A 19409-nucleotide genomic window follows, 5' to 3' on the forward strand; every position below is an offset into this window, starting at 1 on the left:
TAAACTTGTCATCATCGGCAAATATAAATTAACATAAAAATGTTTGATTTGTCATGATCAAATGTCTCACGTCGGATTTGGAGTGGAGTCCTGAATATTATGAAGATCTTTAACAAGATAACATCTGAACAAAACTGAAAGCGTAAGGAAACATTATTCATCATTCGACCGATAAACCTAAGCCATTGGAGAGCGTACGTGCTCAACTGTGTAAGCACAGGCGAAAGTAAAGGGAAAATGTTGCATGCAGAGTTTCTTCCGTGGTCCTTGGTCTATATTCGTCAGTTAATCCATCACACAGCTGGGTCCATCTTTGGCTACTCCGCAGAACGCCATGAGCGCGTGCGCGTCGCCGGATTTGCGGCCTTCCTCCGAGTACTTGAAGGCGCAGTACTCGTAGGGATCGCAGGGACGGTATACCAGTGGGTGGTCCTCGTCGACGAGCTGCTCCATGGCCCGCACCGTGGAGCCTTGGGTGGGCATGCAGCCCAGCAGCGCGGAGAAGCGCTCGCGGTTGCTCGGCGTCCTGACGCGGTGGAGGCAGGCCCGCACCCGTCCGTTGGTCACCACCTGCAGCCAGACGTTTATTAACAGTTCAGCACACAGACACGGTAGCGGGGAAGAGGGGTGCATGTCAGGCTTTACGTTGAGCAGCTCGCCGGCGACGATGACGACCGTGTCCGGCTCGGGGGGCACGGCGAACCAGCTGCCGTCCTTGAGCTGCACCTCCAGGCCCTCCACCTCGTGCTGCACGATCGTGGTGGTCATGTTGTTGTCACGGTGCTCCGGCAGGCTCACCTTGGCCGTGTTCTCCTCCGGGCTGCCCATGTTGGCCCAGCAGGTAGGCCATGACACCGGGTAAAAACCTATCTTACCTTATACATATAAAGCCTACAAAGGCCTGAACACCCCTAAATTTTCTAATGGGACACCCCGTACAGACAAAAGGGCCATAACTAGCCAACTAGGCCCAGCTGAGTAGTAGCATGCCCTGGTGAAGGCCCATACCCAGGCAGTACATCTATACGTACGTCAGTACGTGGCTTCGTGTGTCGCCTTGCCTGTTCTTCTACTCGCCGCTCGGCCGCTGCGCGTTTCGCGGCCTCTTGACTCGTCGTCCTCGACCCCTCGCCTGTTCATCTACTTCGCCAGATGCCCCCAATTCGCTCAATCAGTGAAGGTATGTTGCATTAGACCCCAATTCGCAGCGTGTGTCTGCCTCTATTTCAATTCCCAAATTATGCTCTAGTTCTTACTTTATTTGTCTAACCCTAGGATATTAGGGCTACTAGATAAGACTACACATTTTGACTGTATTAGCTATTAGACTATTTGGCTATTGTATTGATCAGTGGCGAACAATACTGCAATATTCTAGGAGATTAGGACGGCTGGAAGCTACTGCAAGGCAGTAACATATCATGTAAGTTTTATTTTACAGCTGGGCAATTGCAATTCATGTTATGTATGTGTACACATGATTCTTAATTTTTTTTCCTTTTGTGAAAAAGTCAAGTACCTAAATAATTACAAATTGCAGGAGAAGCTCAGTTTATGGAAAGGTTTCCAAAAAGGAGGAGAACCATAGTGCAAGATGAAGGCCCGTCACATGAACATAATCAGAATGATGCCTCGATCCCGCGACCCTTGGTCGAACAAAATGATGTCTCATCACTACATGAACAGGTTGATGTCCCGGCCCCGCCTTGGTGATGATGCCTTGAAGTACATCCTTATTTGTTATGTGGAGAAAAGCAAAATGAGGAAGGATACAAATGATGCTGTAATTGTTCGCTTTGAGGCCATGAAAGAATGCAGGAAGCCATTTTAGAAAGGTAATGATTTTAACTTACTTATTACACAACTGTAATTAATATATGCTAAGTGATTTTTTTTATTGGCAATCATGATCTAGTGTTGCTTTTTCTCGTCGGCGGTTATAATTTATTCATAATTTGAAAACTTTGGTTCTCATTTACTGTTCAGTTTCTAGCAATCAACTAATATTTCAAGCGAACTCTTTATTTTGGACCTTTTGCAATCATATTCATCGTCATATGGTATTCTAGGTATATTATATTGTTATAAGTGTATTACTTTTATCTACATTATGACTTGATATCCACATATATGTAATAGACATGGGACCCCCGGTCATTTTTGTCCTGGGTCCGCCCCTGTCCGGGCAGATGCTCTAGTAGGACATCCGGAAGCTGTAGCAGAGCTGGTCGCGGTGCGAGTCGAGGGCGTGCTCGTCCCGGACGCCCAGGCCTTCCAAGACCATCCTCGTCACCGTCTTCTCCAGGCTGACAGCATTCTTGGCGAACTCCCCGACCGTGTCACTGGAGTGAGACAACAACAATGTTGGGATCCATGCACGTCAAAAACACATTGCATATGTACAGATTGAGCGATGAAGAATCATGTGGTAGCTAGTCTAGTCTCTCTCACCAGAAGGCGGGGTTGCCCTGCGGCCAGAGCAGACCGGCGAAGTCGCTGATGTGGACGGCGTCGGTGATGTCCTTGATGCGCATGCTCTCGTACGCCATGCCGGGTATCTGCCCGATGTACCCTCCGTACTGCACGTCGCTGTTGACGTTGCGCTGCTTGGCCTCCGCGGGGAGCGCGAACAGCTCCGGCATGGCGCGGCCGAACAGCGCCTGCCGGATGTCCTCGTCCAGCCCGACGTGCTGGACATGGACCATGGCGCAGCCGTGCGCCACCATGGACGTGGTCACCGCGTCCCGGGCTTCGTCCCACCCTGGCCGGCCAGGCTCCAGCCCTCGGAGGTCGACCTTGGTGATCTCCTTCAACTGCTGCTCAGGGCTGGCCGGCATTCTTTGTTTCGTACGTGAATTAGTCTCGTGTGTTCGATCGGAACGTTCCCTTGGATGTTGGTGTGAATTGCTTGATCGTAGCAATTTATAGCATTAAGCAATTTTACGACGGAGAAAGTAATTAAATGTAGATAGGTAGTGGTCAACACTAGCCGGCATTCTTGGTTTCGTGCATGAATTCGTCTTCTCTTGGATGTTGGTGTGAATTGCTTAATCGTAGCAATTTATAGCAGTGTGTGTATAATACTTCCTTTGTCTCAAAATAATCAAAGACACTTTTTTGGGAATGGAGTAGGTAGAAGTCAGCAGATGGTCATGTGCCCTAATAAATGTTTTTATGTTTTTTGCAAATGGCCTGTTGCTAGTTTGCTAGCCATGAAGGCGTTGTCGGCCTCCAACGGCATACGGAGGTTTATCCACGCATCGCTGCCAAGGTGGTAGGTCTCAGAGGTGCCTTTCTTATCACCAAACATCTTGTTTGATCTTCACAATCCATCCTATTCATCAGTTCATCAAGATCATCACCGAGTAATCCTCCTCTGAAAACCAGGGCACTTCTTCAAGATCCTCTCCCTTTCCTAAATCCAATCTTTTCTACGGTAAGGATGGAATCTAGGTTGGATACGAAAACTAGTAGTGAGTGGTAGTTGTCTGACTTGCAGTTGCAACGATAGATAAGGCATGCATAGATCTGCAATTGAACATATTAGACTTAGGGTTTGGTTTGGGTCGGCTCAACCTCTAGGGGTGGCCTGGTACATATATTTATATGAGGGACATGTACAAATACAAGGTATGTATGGAAGCTACAAACTAGCCTAAATACAAAGTCTAACACCCTCCCTCAATCTCAACCGGTGTCTCGTAGGTTGAGATTGCGCCGGCAAACCTCAAACAAAGGTAATGGCAACGGCTTCGTGAAGGTGTTTGCAAGTTGATCTTTAGAAGAGATAAACTTGATCTGAAGTTGTTTATGTGCAACACGTTCCCTGACAAAATGATAATCAACTTCGATGTGCTTTGTTCGTGCATGAAATACTAGATTAGAAGAAAGGTATGTAGCACCAACATTGTCACACCAAAGAATCGGTGGCTGTGGTTGAGGGACCCTCAACTCACGAAGCAATGATTGTACCCATATAAGCTCTGCTGTCGCATTGGCTACAGCTTTGTACTCAGCCTCAGTACTACTGCGAGAAACCGTAGCCTGTTTGCGGGCACGCCAAGCGATCAAGTTGGGACCAAGAAACATAGCATATCCCCCCGTAGAGCGCCGATCATCAGGATTACCTGCCCAGTCAGCATCCAAAAAAGCAGAGATAATACCAGAGGGAGCTGGCTGAAGGTGCAAGCCATATGAGGCTGTAAGACGAACATAGCGAAGAATGCATTTGACAGGAGACCAGTGGGAATCACGAGGTGAATGAAGGTACTGACAAACACGATTAACCGCAAAGGAAATGTCTGGTCTAGTAATAGTCAGGTACTGTAGACCACCAACAAGACTACGATATGTAGTAGCATCATCGGGAGAAAGAAGTGCACCAATTGTTGGAAATATGCCCTAGAGGCAATAATAAAATGGTTATTATTATATTTCTTTGTTCATGATAATTGTCTATTGTTCATGCTATAATTGTGTTATCCGGAAATCGTAATACATGTGTGAATACATAGACCACAACACGTCCCTAGTGAGCCTCTAGTTGACTAGCTCGTTGATCAAAAGATAGTCATGATTTCCTGACTATGGACATTGGATGTCATTGATAACGGGATCACATCATTAAGAGAATGATGTGATGGACAAGACCCAATCCTAAGCATAGCTCAAAGATCATGTAGTTCGTTTGCTGTAGCTTTTCCAAATGTCAAGTATCATTTCCTTAGACCATGAGATTGTGCAACTCCCGGATACCGTAGGAGTGCCTTGGGTGTGCCAAACGTCACAACGTAACTGGGTGACTATAAAGGTACACTACAGGTATCTCCGGAAGTGTCTGTTGGGTTGGCACGAATCGAGACTGGGATTTGTCACTCCGTATGACGGGAGAGGTATCTCTGGGCCCACTCGGTAATGCATCATCATAATGAGCTCAATGTGATCAAGTGGTTGATCACGGGATCATGCATTACGGTACGAGTAAAGTGACTTGCCGGTAACGAGACTGACAAGGTATTGGGATACCGACGATCGAGTCTCGGGCAAGTAACGTACCGATTGACAAAGGAATTGTATACGGATTGATTGAATCCTCGACATCGTGGTTCATCTCCGATGAGATCATCGTGGAGCATGTGGGAGCCAACATGGGTATCCAGATCCCGTTGTTGGTTATTGATCGAAGAGTCGTCTCGGTCATGTCTGCAAGTCTCCCGAACCCGTAGGGTCTACACACTTAAGGTTCGGTGACGCTAGGGCTGTAGAGATATTAGTATGCAGTAACCCGAAAGTTGTTTGGAGTCCCGGATAAGATCCCGGACGTCACGAGGAGTTCCGGAATGGTCCGGAGGTAAATATTTATATATAAGAAGTCTAGTTTCGGCCATCGGGAAGGTTTCAGGGGTCGCCGGTATTGTACCGGGACCACCGAAAGGGTCCCGGGGGTCCACCGGGTGGGTCCACCTATCCCGGAGGGCCCCATGGGCTGAATTGGGAGGGGAACCAGCCCCTAGTGGGCTGGTGCACCCCCCCTTGGGCCTCCCCTGCGCCTAGGGTTGGGAAACCCTAGGGGTAGGGGCGCCCCCCACTTGGCTTGGGGGGAAAGCCACCCCTTGGCCGCCGCCCCCTTGGAGATCCGTCTCCCTAGGGCCGGCGCCCCCCCCCCCCTCCCAAGGCCCCTATATAGAGGGGGGAGGGGGGGCAGCCGCACCCTTGCTCTTGGCGCCTCCCTCTCCCTCCGTAACACCTCTCCTCCCCGCTTGCGCTTGGCGAAGCCCTGCCGGGATCCTGCTGCATCCACCACCACGCCGTCGTGCTGCTGGATCTTCATCAACCTCTCCTTCCCCCTTGCTGGATCAAGTTGGAGGAGACGTCTTCCCAACCGTACGTGTGTTGAACGCGGAGGTGCCGTCCGTTCGGCACTTGGTCATCGGTGATTTGGATCACGTCGAGTATGACTCCATCAACCCCGTTCTCTTGAACGCTTCCACGCGCGATCTACAAGGGTATGTAGATGCACTCCTCTCTCCCTCGTTGCTAGATGACTCCATAGATTGATCTTGGTGATGCGTAGAATATTTTAAAATTCTGCTACGTTCCCCAAAAGTGGCATCATGAGCTAGGTCTATGCGTAGTTTCTATGCACGAGTAGAACACAAAGTAGTTGTGGGCGTCGATATTGTCAATTATCTTGTCGTTACTAGTCTCATCTTGATTCGGCGGCATTGTGGGATGAAGCGGCCCGGACCAACCTTACACGTACGCTTACGTAAGACTGGTTCCACCGACTGACATGCACTAGTTGCATAAGGTGGCTGGCGGGTGTCTGTCTCTCCCACTTTAGTCGGATCGGATTCGATGAACAGGGTCCTTATGAAGGGTAAATAGAAATTGGCAATTCACGTTGTGGTCTTGGCGTAGGTAAGAAACGTTCTTGCTAGAAACCTATAGCAGCCACGTAAAAACTTGCAACAACAATTAGAGGACGTCTAACTTGTTTTTGCAGCAAGTGTTTTGTGATGTGATATGGCCAAAGGATGTGATGAATGATATATGTGATGTATGAGATGATCGTGTTCTTGTAATAGGGATTACGACTTGCATGTCGATGAGTATGACAGCCGGCAGGAGCCATAGGAGTTGTCTTTATTTATTTATGACCTGCGTGTCAACATAAACATCATGTAATTACTTTACTTTATTGCTAAAGCGTTAGCCATAGTAGTAGAAGTAATAGATGACGAGACAACTTCATGAAGACACGATGATGGAGATCATGGTGTCATGCCGGTGACAGCGATGATCATGGAGCCCCGAAGATGGAGATCAAAAGGAGCAAATGATATTGGCCATATCATGTCACTATTTGATTGCATGTGATGTTTATCATGTTTTACATCTTATTTGCTTAGAACGACGGTAGCTTAAATAAGATGATCCCTCGTAATAATTTCAAGAAAGTGTTCCCCCTAACTGTGCACCGTTGCGAAGGTTCGTTGTTTCGAAGCACCACGTGATGATCGGGTGTGATAGATTCTAACGTTCGAATACAACGGGTGTAAGCCAGATTTACACACGCAATACACTTAGGTTGACTTGACGAGCCTAGCATGTACAGACATGGCCTCGGAACATAGAAGACCGAAAGGTCGAGCATGAGTCGTATAGAAGATACGATCAACATGAAGATGTTCACCGATGTTGACTAGTCCGTCTCACGTGATGATCGGACACGGCCTAGTTGACTCGGATCATGTTTCACTTAGATGACTAGAGGGATGTCTATCTGAGTGGGAGTTCATTGAGTAATTTGATTAGATGAACTTAATTATCATGAACTTAGTCTAAACTCTTTACAATATGTCTTGTAGATCAAATGGCCCACGTTGTCCTCAACTTCAACGCGTTCCTAGAGAAAACCAAGCTGAAAGATGATGGCAGCAACTATACGGACTGGGTCTGGAATCTGAGGATCATCCTCATAGCTGCCAAGAAAGATTATGTCCTAGAAGCACCGCTAGGTAACGCACCTGTCCCAGAGAACCAAGACGTTATGAACACTTGGCAGTCACGTGCCGATGATTACTCCCTCGTTCAGTGTGGCATGCTTTACAGCTTATAACCGGGGCTCCAAAAGCGTTTTGAGAGACACGGAGCATATGAGATGTTCGAAGAGCTGAAAATGGTTTTCCAAGCTCATGCCCGGGTCGAAAGATATGAAGTCTCCGACAAGTTCTTTAGCTGTAAGATGGAGAAAAATAGTTCTGTCAGTGAGCACATACTCAAAATGTCTGGGTTGCATAACCACTTAACTCAGTTGGGAGTTAATCTCCCGGATGACGCGGTCATTGACAGAATCCTTCAGTCGCTTCCACCGAGCTACAAGAGCTTTGTGATGAACTTCAATATGCAGGGGATGGAAAAGACCATTCCTGAGGTATATTCAATGCTGAAATCAGCGGAGGTAGAAATCAAAACGGAACATCAAGTGTTGATGGTGAATAAAACCACTAAGTTCAAGAAAGGCAAGGGTAAAAAGAACTTCAAGAAGGACGGCAAGGGAGTTGCCGCGCCCGGTAAGCAAGCTGCCGGGAAGAAGCCAAAGAATGGACCCAAGCCCGAGACTAAGTGTTTTTATTGCAAGGAAAGTGGTCACTGGAAGCGGAACTACCCCAAATACTTAGCGGACAAGAAGGCCGGCAACACTAAAGGTATATGTGATATACATGTAATTGATGTGTACCTTACTAGTACTCGTAGTAGCTCTTGGGTATTTGATACCGGTGCGGTTGCTCACATTTGTAACTCAAAGCAGGAGCTGTGGAATAAACGGAGACTGGCGAAGGACGAGGTGACGATGCGCGTCGGGAATGGTTCCAAGGTCGATGTGATCGCCGTCGGCATGCTACCTCTACATTTACCTACGGGATTAGTTTTAAACCTCAATAATTGTTATTTAGTGCCAGCTTTGAGCATGAACATTGTATCAGGATCTCGTTTAATTCGAGATGGCTACTCATTTAAATCCGAGAATAATGGTTGTTCTATTTATATGAGAGATATGTTTTATGGTCATGCTCCGATGATGAATGGTTTATTCTTAATGAATCTCGAGCGTAATGTTACACATATTCATAGTGTGAATACCAAAAGATGTAAGGTTTATAATGATAGTCCCACATACTTTTGGCACTGCCGCCTTGGTCACATAGGTGTCAAACGCATGAAGAAGCTCCATGCCGATGGACTTTTGGAGTCTCTTGATTACGAATCATTTGACACGTGCGAACCATGCCTCATGGGTAAAATGACCAAGACTCTGTTCTCAGGAACAATGGAGCGAGCAACCAACTTGTTGGAAATCATACATACTGATGTGTGCGGTCCAATGAGTGTTGAGGCTCGCAGTGGCTATCGTTATGTCTCACCCTCACAGATGACTTGAGTAGATATGGGTATGTCTACTTAATGAAACACAAGTCTGAGACCTTTGAAAAGTTCAAGGAATTTCAGAGTGAGGTTGAGAATCAACGTGACAAGAAAATCAAGTTATTACGATCAGATCGTGGGGGAGAATACTTGAGTCACGAATTTGGCACACACTTAAGAAAATGTGGAATAGTTTCACAACTCACGCCGCCTGGAACACCTCAGCGTAATGGTGTGTCCGAACGTCGTAATCGCACTCTATTGGATATGGTGTGATCTATGATGTCTTTTACCGATCTACCGCTATCATTTTGGGGCTATGCTTTAGAGACTGCCGCATTCACTTTAAATAGGGCTCCGTCGAAATCCGTTGAGACGACACTGTATGAATTATGGTTTGGGAAGAAACCTAAGCTGTCGTTTCTAAAAGTTTGGGGATGCGATGCTTATGTCAAGAAATTTCAACCTGAAAAGCTCGAACCCAAATCGGAAAAATGCGTCATCATAGGATACCCTAAAGAAACTATTGGGTATACCTTCTACCTCAGATCCGAAGGCAAGATCTTTGTTGCCAAGAATGGGTCCTTTCTAGAGGATGAGTTTCTCTCGAAAGAAATAAGTGGGAGGAAAGTAGAACTTGATGAGGTATTACCTCTTGAACCGGTAAGTGGCGCAGCTCAAGAAAATGTTCCTGGGGTGCCTGCACCGACTAGAGAGGAAGTTAATGATGATGATCATGAAACTTCAGATCAAGTTGCTACTGAACTTCGTAGGTCCACAAGGACACGTTCCGCACCTGAGTGGTATGGCAACCCTGTCTTGGAAATCATGTTGTTAGATAACGGTGAACCTTCGAACTATGAAGAAGCGATGGCGGGCCCGGATTCTGACAAATGGCTGGAAGCCATGAAATCCGAGATAGGATCCATGTATGAAAACGAAGTATGGACTTTGACGGACTTTCCCGATGATCGACGAGCCATAGAAAATAAATGGATCTTTAAGAAGAAGACAGGCACGGATGGTAACGTAACCATCTATAAAGCTCAGCTTGTCGCTAAGGGTTATCGACAAGTTCAAGGGGTTGACTATGATGAGACTTTCTCACCCGTAGCGAAGCTGAAGTCCGTCCGAATCATGTTAGCAATTGTCGCATTCTATGATTATGAAATATGGAAAATGGACGTCAAAACGGCATTCCTTAATGGTTTCCTTAAGGAAGAATTGTATATGATGATGCAGCCGGAAGGTTTTGTTGACCCTAAGAATGTTGACAAAGTGTGCAAGCTCCAACGCTTGATTTATGGGCTGGTGCAAGCATCTCGGAGTTGGAACATTCGTTTTGATGAGATGATCAAAGCGTTTGGGTTTACGCAGACTTATGGAGAAGCCTACATTTACAAGAAAGTGAGTGGGAGCTCTGTAGCATTTCTCATATTGTATGTGGATGACATACTGTTGATGGGGAATGATATAGAATTCTTGGAAAGCATAAAGGCGTACTTGAACAAGTGTTTTTCAATGAAGGACCTTGGAGAAGCTGCTTATATATTAGGCATCAAGATCTATAGAGATAGATCGAGACGCCTCATTGGTCTTTCGCAGAGTACGTACCTTGACAAGATATTGAAGAAGTTCAAAATGGATCAGTCAAATAAGGGGTTCTTGCATGTATTGCAAGGTACGAGATTGAGCACGGTTCAATGCCCGACCACGGAAGAAAATAGAGAAAAGATGAGTGTCGTCCCCTATGCCTCGGCCATAGGGTCTATCATGTATGCTATGTTGTGTACCAGACCTGATGTAAACCTTGCCGTAAGTTTGGTAGGAAGGTACCAAAGTAATCCCGGCATGGAACACTGGACAGCGGTCAAGAAAAGGACTAAGGATATGTTTCTCGTTTATGGAGGTGACGAAAAGCTCGTCGTAAAGGGTTACGTCGATGCTAGCTTCGACACAGATCTGGATGACTCTAAGTCACAAACCGGATACGTGTATATTTTGAATGGTGGGGCAGTAAGTTGGTGCAGTTGCAAGCAAAGCATTGTGGCGGGATCTACATGTGAAGCGGAGTGCATGGCGGCCTCGGAGGCAGCACAAGAAGCAGTCTGGGTGAAGGAGTTCATTACCGACCTAGGAGTCATACCCATTGCGTCGGGCCCGATGACTCTCTTCTATGACAACACTGGAGCTATTGCCCTTGCCAAGGAGCCCAGGTTTCACAGGAAGACCAGGCATATCAAGCGTCGCTTCAACTCCATTCATGGAAGTGTTCAAAATGGAGACATGGAGATTTGTAAAGTACATACGGACCTGAATGTGGCAGATCCGTTGACTAAACCTCTCCCTAGAGCAAAACATGATCAACACCAGAACTGCATGGGTGTTCGATTCATCACAATGTAACTAGACTATTGACTCTAGTGCAAGTGGGAGACTGTTGGAAATATGCCCTAGAGGCAATAATAAAATGGTTATTATTATATTTCTTTGTTCATGATAATTGTCTATTGTTCATGCTATAATTGTGTTATCTGAAAATCGTAATACATGTGTGAATACATAGAGCACAACACGTCCCTAGTGAGCCTCTAGTTGACTAGCTCGTTGATCAAAAGATAGTCATGGTTTCCTGACTATGGACATTGGATGTCATCGATAACACGGGATCACATCATTAGGAGAATGATGTGATGGACAAGACCCAATCCTAAGCATAGCACAAAGATCGTGTAGTTCGTTTGCTGTAGCTTTTCTGAATGTCAAGTATCATTTCCTTAGACCATGAGATTGTGCAACTCCGATACCGTAGGAGTGCCTTGGGTGTGCCAAACGTCACAACGTAACTGGGTGACTATAAAGGTACACTCAGGTATCTCCGAAAGTGTCTGTTGGGTTGGCACGAATCGAGACTGGGATTTGTCACTCCGTATGACGGAGAGGTATCTCTGGGCCCCCTCGGTAATGCATCATCATAATGAGCTCAATGTGACCAAGTGGTTGATCACGGGATCATGCATTACGACGGCACGAGTAAAGTGACTTGCCGGTAATGAGATTGAACGAGGTATTGGGATACCAACGATCGAGTCTCGGGCAAGTAACGTACCGATTGACAAAGAGAATTGTATACGGATTGATTGAATCCTCGACATCGTAGTTCATCCGATGAGATCATCGTGGAGCATGTGGGAGCCAACATGGGTATCCAGATCCCACTGTTGGTTATTGACCGGAGAGTCGTCTCTGTCATGTCTGCATGTCTCCCGAACCCGTAGGGTCTACACACTTAAGGTTCGGTGACGCTAGGGTTGTAGAGATATTAGTATGCAGTAACCTGAAAGTTGTTCGGAGTCCCGGATGAGATCCCGGACGTCACGAGGAGTTCCGGAATGGTCCGGAGGTAAAGATTTATATATAGAAAGTCTAGTTTCGGCCATCGGGAAGGTTTCGGGGGTCGCCGGTATTGTACCGGGACCACCGGAAGGGTCCCGGGGGTGCACCGGGTGGGGCCACCTATCCCGGAGGGCCCCATGGGCTGAATTGGGAGGGGAACCAGCCCCTAGTGGGCTGGTGCGCCCCCCTTGGGCCTCCCCTGCGCCTAGGGTTGGGAAACCCTAGGGGTGGGGGCGCCCCCCACTTGGCTTGGGGGGGAAGCCACCCCTTGGCCGCCGCCCCCTTGGAGATCCGTCTCCCTAGGGCCGGCGCCCCCCCCCCCAAGGCCCCTATATAAAGAGGAGGGAGGGAGGGCAGCCGCACCCTTGCTCTTGGCGCCTCCCTCTCCCTCCGTAACACCTCTCCTCCCCGCTTGTGCTTGCCGAAGCCCTGCCGGGATCCTGCTGCATCCACCACCACGCCGTCGTGCTGCTGGATCTTCATCAACCTCTCCTTCCCCCTTGCTGGATCAAGTTGGAGGAGACGTCTTCCCAACCGTACGTGTGTTGAACGCGGAGGTGCCGTCCGTTCGGCACTTGGTCATCGGTGATTTGGATCACGTCGAGTACGACTCCATCAACCCCGTTCTCTTGAACGCTTCCGCGCGCGATCTACAAGGGTATGTAGATGCACTCCTCTCTCCCTCGTTGCTAGATGACTCCATAGATTGATCTTGGTGATGCGTAGAAAATTTTAAAATTCTGCTACGTTCCCCAAACACCAGTATCAGCTGAAATCCTCTCAGTAGCAGACATGGGTGTAGACACAGGTTTCCACTTGAGCATACCAGCATGACGCAGAAGATCCAATGAATACTTTTTCTGAGTAAGAGACAGTCCAGTAGAAGCATGAGTGACTTCCAAACCGAGAAAATAATGAAGCTTGTCGAGATCCTTGACAGCAAAATCGGAACTAAGAGCTGAGAGTAGGCGATCAGCAGCAACAACTGAAGAACTGACACGGATGATGTCATCAACATAAACCAGAAGGTCCATAGTAACCTCAGGGCGTTGTAGTAAGAACAGGAGGTATCAGCTGTAGAAGGAACAAAACCAAGAGCTTGAAGAGCAGAGGCAAGACGAGCATGCCAGGCACGGGGAGCCTGCTTGAGGCCATACAATGCCTTGTCCAACCGACATAAGTGATGAGGATGATCAGGATCAACAAACCCAGGTGGCTGGCGCATGTAGACTTCCTCCTCCAATACACCATGAAGAAAAGCATTTCGAACATCCAACTGACGAAGAAACCAACCACGAGTAACTGCCAAGGATAATAAAAGTCAAATGGTAGTAGGCTTGACAACCGGACTGAAAGTATCCTCGTAGTCAAGTCGATGACGTTGTTTAAATCCTTTAGCAACCAAACATGCCTTGTACCGTTCAATGGAACCATCAGAATGTTTCTTGACTTTAAAAACCCATTTGCAATCAATAATAGTGACACCGGAAGGAGGATGTACCAGACGCCAAGTTTTGTTGTGAAGAAGAGCATGATACTCCTGTTCCATCGCAGCTCGCCTATGTGGAATATTCATAGCAGCCTGAAAATGTCGTGGTTCGGATGTTGGACCAGGTACAGCATGAGCCATACATACAGCGAGCCAAGCAACCGTCCCATCAGTGCGCTCCTTAGGACAAAAAATGCCACTACGGCTCCGAGTATGTGGTCGAGAAACGACCGGTGGTGGAATAGGTGGCGGTGGTGGCGCATGCATAGGCGTATCTGCTGAAGCTGGTGTGTCCACTAGACCGGGCGACAGAGACCCAGTCGAATCTGCAGCAGGAGAAGTCCCAGTCGTGGGTAGCCCAGACGTTGCATGGCGCGATGAAGAGTCGGGCATGGGCGTCCCGGCCGTGGCGTGGGGTGAGTAGAGCCCATGCGGTGTGGTTGTCTCATGCACGCCGAGACTAGCCAGTTCGCCAGTTGTGAACGAGCCACCAGGTGTGGCTGGGTCGGGAGAGTCCATCCCTTTTGCATGGACATGATCACGTGAAGATTGATCATGTGTGGCACCAGACGTACTTTGTGTGGCCGGGCCATGCATGTGGCCAGACGAACCATCCGAAGATGGCGTTGTAGTATCTGTATCCTCTAGGAGTTCCAGCCGAGCACCACGACCAATACCTGCATCATGATTAGGTAACAAAAGAGGCGAGTATGCAATATCTTCAAATTGGCCGGAGGAAATATGGGTTGAACGAAGTGATTGTGGTATATCAGAAGATGTTGGAAGATTAGAAAACGGAAAAGAGTTCTCGTCAAAAATAACATCATGAGAGATATACACTCGGTTTGTTGGAACATGAAGACACTTGTAACCTTTGTGAATTGAACTATAGCCAAGAAAGACACACTTCTTTGATCGAAACTCAAGTTTACGACTATTATAGGGACGGAGATGTGGCCAACATGCACAACCAAACACCTTAAGAAAACTGTAGTCAGGAACCTCATTAAAGAGAACTTCAACGGGAGTTTTCATATTTAGCACACGTGTGGGAAGCCGGTTAATAAGAAAACAAGCTGTAAAGAAAGCATCACTCCAAAAACGGAAGGGTACCGACGCATGTGCTAGCAAGGTGAGACCGGTTTCAATGACGTGACGGTGCTTGCGTTCAGCAGCACCGTTTTGCTGATGTGTATGGGGACACGACACACGATGAGAAATTCCAAGCTTCTCGAAAAAAGTATTGAGGTTGCGATATTCGCCCTCCCCCCAATCCGACTGAACATGTATAATTTTCTGCTTGAGAAGGCGCTCAACGTGTGACTGAAATTGAAGAAAGATATCAAACACATCAGACTTGCGCTTAAGGAGATAAAGCCAGGTAAAACGACTATAAGCATCATTGAAACCGGCATAATAGTTGTGACCACTAACAGAAGTTTGGGCTGGACCCCATACATCAGAAAACACAATTTCTAAAGGATTGTTGACAACTCGACTAGAGGAAGAAAAAGGAAGTTGATGACTTTTGCCCTGTTGACAAGCATCACAAACTGCTATCTCTTTATTACTAGACACCATGGGGAGTTCATGTCGATGAAGCACGTGACGCACGATCGGAGAAGCTGGGTGACCAAGGCAGGAATGCCACTGAGACAATGAGACATGGACATCACTGAAGACATAAGACATGCGAGGCACATCCAGAGAGTATAGCCCACTGCGATAGCGACCTCTAAGTAGGACGTCATGTGTTGCTCGATCCTTGACAAAAAATATAACGGGTGAAATTCAACGGCAACATTATTTTCATAAGTGAGTCTAGGAACAGATAAAAGATTACGAGTGACAGACGGAACACGAAGAACTTTGGAAAGCTGAAGTTTGCGAGATGTAGATGTGGGAAGGGATGCTCGACCAATATTGTCGTGGTATTCTCACGGGGGGTGCAAGACGACATATGCCACAAGGTGGCTTCGTGTGAGGGCAAGACTGCTGCCGGAATATTCAGGGACGGGTATGCGAGTAGCACGCGCTAGTTTACCCAGGTTCGGGGCTCTCCGGAGAGATAACACCCCTACTCCTACATGTCTGAGTATATCTGGTACAGAGTTGCTCCTGGAGCTGTATCTGAAAGCAGTGCCACGAGCATCTGGTTTCATATATGCATGTATGTGGCATGCTCTAGTGGCCGGCCATGCTCATGGCTCATGGCCGTGAGCATGTGTATGCTCATGCGTGTGTGTGGATGGCTTGCTAGCTATCTCTCTTGCTAGCTAGCTTGCTTGTGTGTGTGCGTGAGTGAGTCCATCCCCTGATGGATGGATGTGTGCCTATATATATAGGAGTTGGCATGGGTGGTAGTGGCTTTGGTTGTAAGCTACCTTGGGTAGCTTACAAGCCAAGCTATGTAGGCATGGCTAGTGGCATGGTGCATGTCATGCTTGTCCCCTGGGGTACTTTATAAATCAGTACCCAGGGGACACGGTACATTGTAGATGACGTCGCGGTATGGTCGTCCCATCGGTGTCTCATCAGGCTGCAGTTGACTTCGGGCAGTCGGCCTGGTGGAGGAGTCGGCAGCCAGCAGTCAGCCTGGTGGAGTAGTCGGCAGCCAGCAGTCGGACTGGTGGAGCAGTCGGCAGCCAGCAGTCGGCCTGGTGGAGCAGTCGGCAGCCAGCAGTCGGTCTGGTGGAGCAGTCGGCAGCCAGCAGTCGGCCTGGTGGAGCAGTCAACAGCCAGCAGTCGGCAGCCAGCAGTCGGCCTGAGGGGCTTTGCTAGCCCCGATGTCTTGAATTCTTGTCTCGCCGTCTTCGGGGTATCCTTGTCCAATTACTCCGACAGTAGCCCCCAAGCCTCCGGGCAACTTGGCAAAGTTGGGCGGAGGTTTTTTGGCGAGTGTTCATGGAAATGATCATGAAAAAGACAAAGTTAGTCCACGCAGATATATCAAATGTTTGCTTTTAGCATTGCAAGTTTTATGCGGAGGGTGCCCACTCGGTTTCGTCCGAGCCCCCTTAATCGTTTTCGTGTTCCCTCCACTTCTTGGCTTGTGCTCTTACTTGTCGGACAGCCGCTCTGCGGTCTGTGTCTGAGAGTGGGCCGCGAAGTGGAGTGTACAGTACTCAGAGTCTGGGAGCAGATTCAACCGAGTAGATACTTGTAAAGGAAACGACCGGGTCACCCGAACCGTTTTTCTTCCCGCACGTTTTTCGCGTGGGTGGCCTCCAGCGTTCACTCTTGCTAGTCGGACAGCCGCTTTGCAATCTGTTACTAAGAGTGGGCCTTTGGTACCGCGCACGGTACTAAGCCGTCTGCGGGAACTAACGTCTCAGGCCAAGTGGCCAGCCCCCGAGCCAACTCTGGCTGGCGCCGGGGCGAACAGTGATGCGACTGTAATAAAATGCGGAGACAGCCCCCGAGCATCGCTCAGGGTTATCCGTGTTCTTGCAGTGCAAAAATATGCGGGTGAGGATCTCACATTGATTTTCGTGTAGCCGAGGAGGATTTTGCCGAAGACAGCCGGCGTGGCTCAACGCTTGCTGAGCGTGCTGGCGCACCAGCTGGGTGCAGCCTTCGAGCCTCCGGGTGCTCGAAGGGGTCCCGGCCGGTCAGGCTCGACCGGCCAGGCAGCGAGACATCTTGCAGCGCCCTTTTTCTTCTTCTTTCTTTTTTTCTGCCGGCTGCTGACAGCCGGACAAAACTCTTCTCTTGTCTGCAATCTTCCGTGGGGGCGCGTCAGCGCACCCACTGGGTGTAGCCCCCGAGATCTGGGCCGACTGCTGAGCTGTCGGGCCGGATCTCCCGGCAACTACTTTTTTCTTCTTCTTCGCGGGGGCGCGTTAGCGCACCCGCTGGGTGTAGCCCCCGAGATCTGGGCCGACTGCTGAGCTGTCGGGCCGGATCTCCCGGCGACTACTTTGTCTTCTTCGGGGGGCGCGTCAGCGCACCCGCTGGGTGTAGCCCCCGAGATCTGGGCCGCCTGCTGAGCTGTCAGGCCGGATCTCCCGGCAACTACTTTTTTCTTCTTCTTCGCGGGGGCGCATCAGCGCACCCGCTGGGTGTAGCCCCCGAGATCTGGGCCGACTGCTGAGCTGTCGGGCCGGATCTCCCGGCAACTACTTTTTTCTTCTTCTTCGCGCGGGCGCGTCAATGCACCCGCTGGGTGTAGCCCCCGAGATCTGGGCCGACTGCTGAGCTGTCGGGCCGGATCTCCCGGCGACTACTTTGTCTTCTTCTTCGCGGAGGCGCGTCAGCACACCCGCTGGGTGTAGCCCCCGAGATCTGGGCCGACTGCTGGGCAGTCGGGACGGATCTCCCGGTGACTACTTTGTCTTCTTCTTTTTCTTCTTCAGACGGCTGGGCGGGCGGACCCCGACACAGCAGTCGGGCTCTTTGCAGCCGGCCAGGTAACCAACGGTCGGACGCACATTTCTTTTCTCTCTTTGTTTTTGAGCAGCCGGCTACGCGAGCGGCCCAGCCCACTTTTTCCAGCCGGCCCCTAGGCAATCGGCCTCTTCTTTTTCTTTCTGTCCGGCTCCACGCGGCGAGCCGGACCCTCCTCTCTTTTTTTTCACAGCCAGTCGGCTGGGCACACAGCCCTTGACTCTTTTCTTTAACACTGCTTTGCTCTTTTCTTTGCCCATCCCTGTGTGGGCAGTCGGCCACAACAGGAGCCGACAGCGGGCGAGCGGGGAGCCGGACGGTGCGGCGCGGCACATCCGGCCGCGAAGCGGGGCGCCGGCTGGGGCGGAGGAGGAGCCGACCAGGGGCGCAGGCGCGCGGGAGGCGGCAGGCGTGCGGGAGGCTGTGTGCTGGCGAGGACGAGAGGACGGCAAGCGGTGATGCGGGCGCGGGCCGAATGGGGCCTGCAGGCGCGGTAGGCGGACGCGAGCGCGACCAGGCGGAGGAGGAGGCCGGAGCCGGCCAGGCCCGCCGCAGCCGGCGCGGGAGCAGGCAGACACGCGCGTGCGGAGCAGGGGAGCCGCGCCGCGGACGAAGGCGGGCGAGCAGGCAAGGCCGGCAGGCGCAGGAGCCGCAGTCGGCCGGGGCGGCGGTGGTTGGCCACAGCGGTGAGGCGGACAGCCCTCCCGCTCGAGGTGGTGCGCGGGGAAGCCGGCACGGGGAGGAACCGGCGCAGGGCGGGCCAGCGTCGGGGAATCGGCCCAAGCACCGGGAGCGGGACGAGGCCGAGCAAACGCGTGGTCACCCGACCGAGCAGCCGGTGCGGTCGCCGCATGTGCGAGCGAGGTGGGACGACCACAGGGAAGAGCCGTGGCGAAGGCAACCCGCCGGGACGCGCGGACCCGGCAGGAGCGGGGCGAGGCGCGCAGGGGAGGAGCAGTGAGCGGGATCTACAGGGAGCCTGCCGGCGCGCGAGGCAGGAGCAACGCGCGGGGGCTGCAGGGAGCCCGCCGGGCGAGCTTGAGGCGGCACTAGGGCATGGGCGCAGACGACGGCCGCAGCTCGGGCGGCGCCGGCTGGAAAGGCGAGGCGGCGAGCAGGACGCAGCCGCGGCGATGCGGGCGTGGCGTCGTGGAGGAGGCCAGCTGGGTCGCGGACGGAGCCGGCCCAGCGCGGGCCGCATCGCGCGGAG

General features: G+C 50.3%; 2 protein-coding genes across 2 annotated transcripts; both read right to left on the reverse strand.

The window, feature by feature from the left end:
* Nucleotides 1-247: 247 nt before the first annotated feature.
* Nucleotides 248-828, reverse strand: LOC125534840 (probable inactive 2-oxoglutarate-dependent dioxygenase AOP2). Its single transcript, XM_048697917.1, has one exon. The coding sequence runs from the start codon at nucleotides 826-828 to the stop codon at nucleotides 286-288; it is 543 nt and encodes a 180-aa protein (XP_048553874.1). The 3' UTR covers nucleotides 248-285.
* Nucleotides 829-1955: 1127 nt separating this feature from the next.
* On the reverse strand, nucleotides 1956-2882 carry LOC125540793 (probable 2-oxoglutarate-dependent dioxygenase AOP1). Its single transcript, XM_048704351.1, has 2 exons — nucleotides 2452-2882; nucleotides 1956-2342 (listed from the first exon to the last, which is right to left on the reverse strand). The coding sequence occupies exons 1-2, from the start codon at nucleotides 2835-2837 to the stop codon at nucleotides 2195-2197; spliced, it is 534 nt and encodes a 177-aa protein (XP_048560308.1). The 5' UTR covers nucleotides 2838-2882; the 3' UTR covers nucleotides 1956-2194.
* Between the last annotated feature and the right edge of the window lie 16527 nt (nucleotides 2883-19409).

This window comes from Triticum urartu, chromosome 2 (assembly GCF_003073215.2).
Source record: "Triticum urartu cultivar G1812 chromosome 2, Tu2.1, whole genome shotgun sequence".
Taxonomy (NCBI): Eukaryota; Viridiplantae; Streptophyta; class Magnoliopsida; order Poales; family Poaceae; genus Triticum; species Triticum urartu.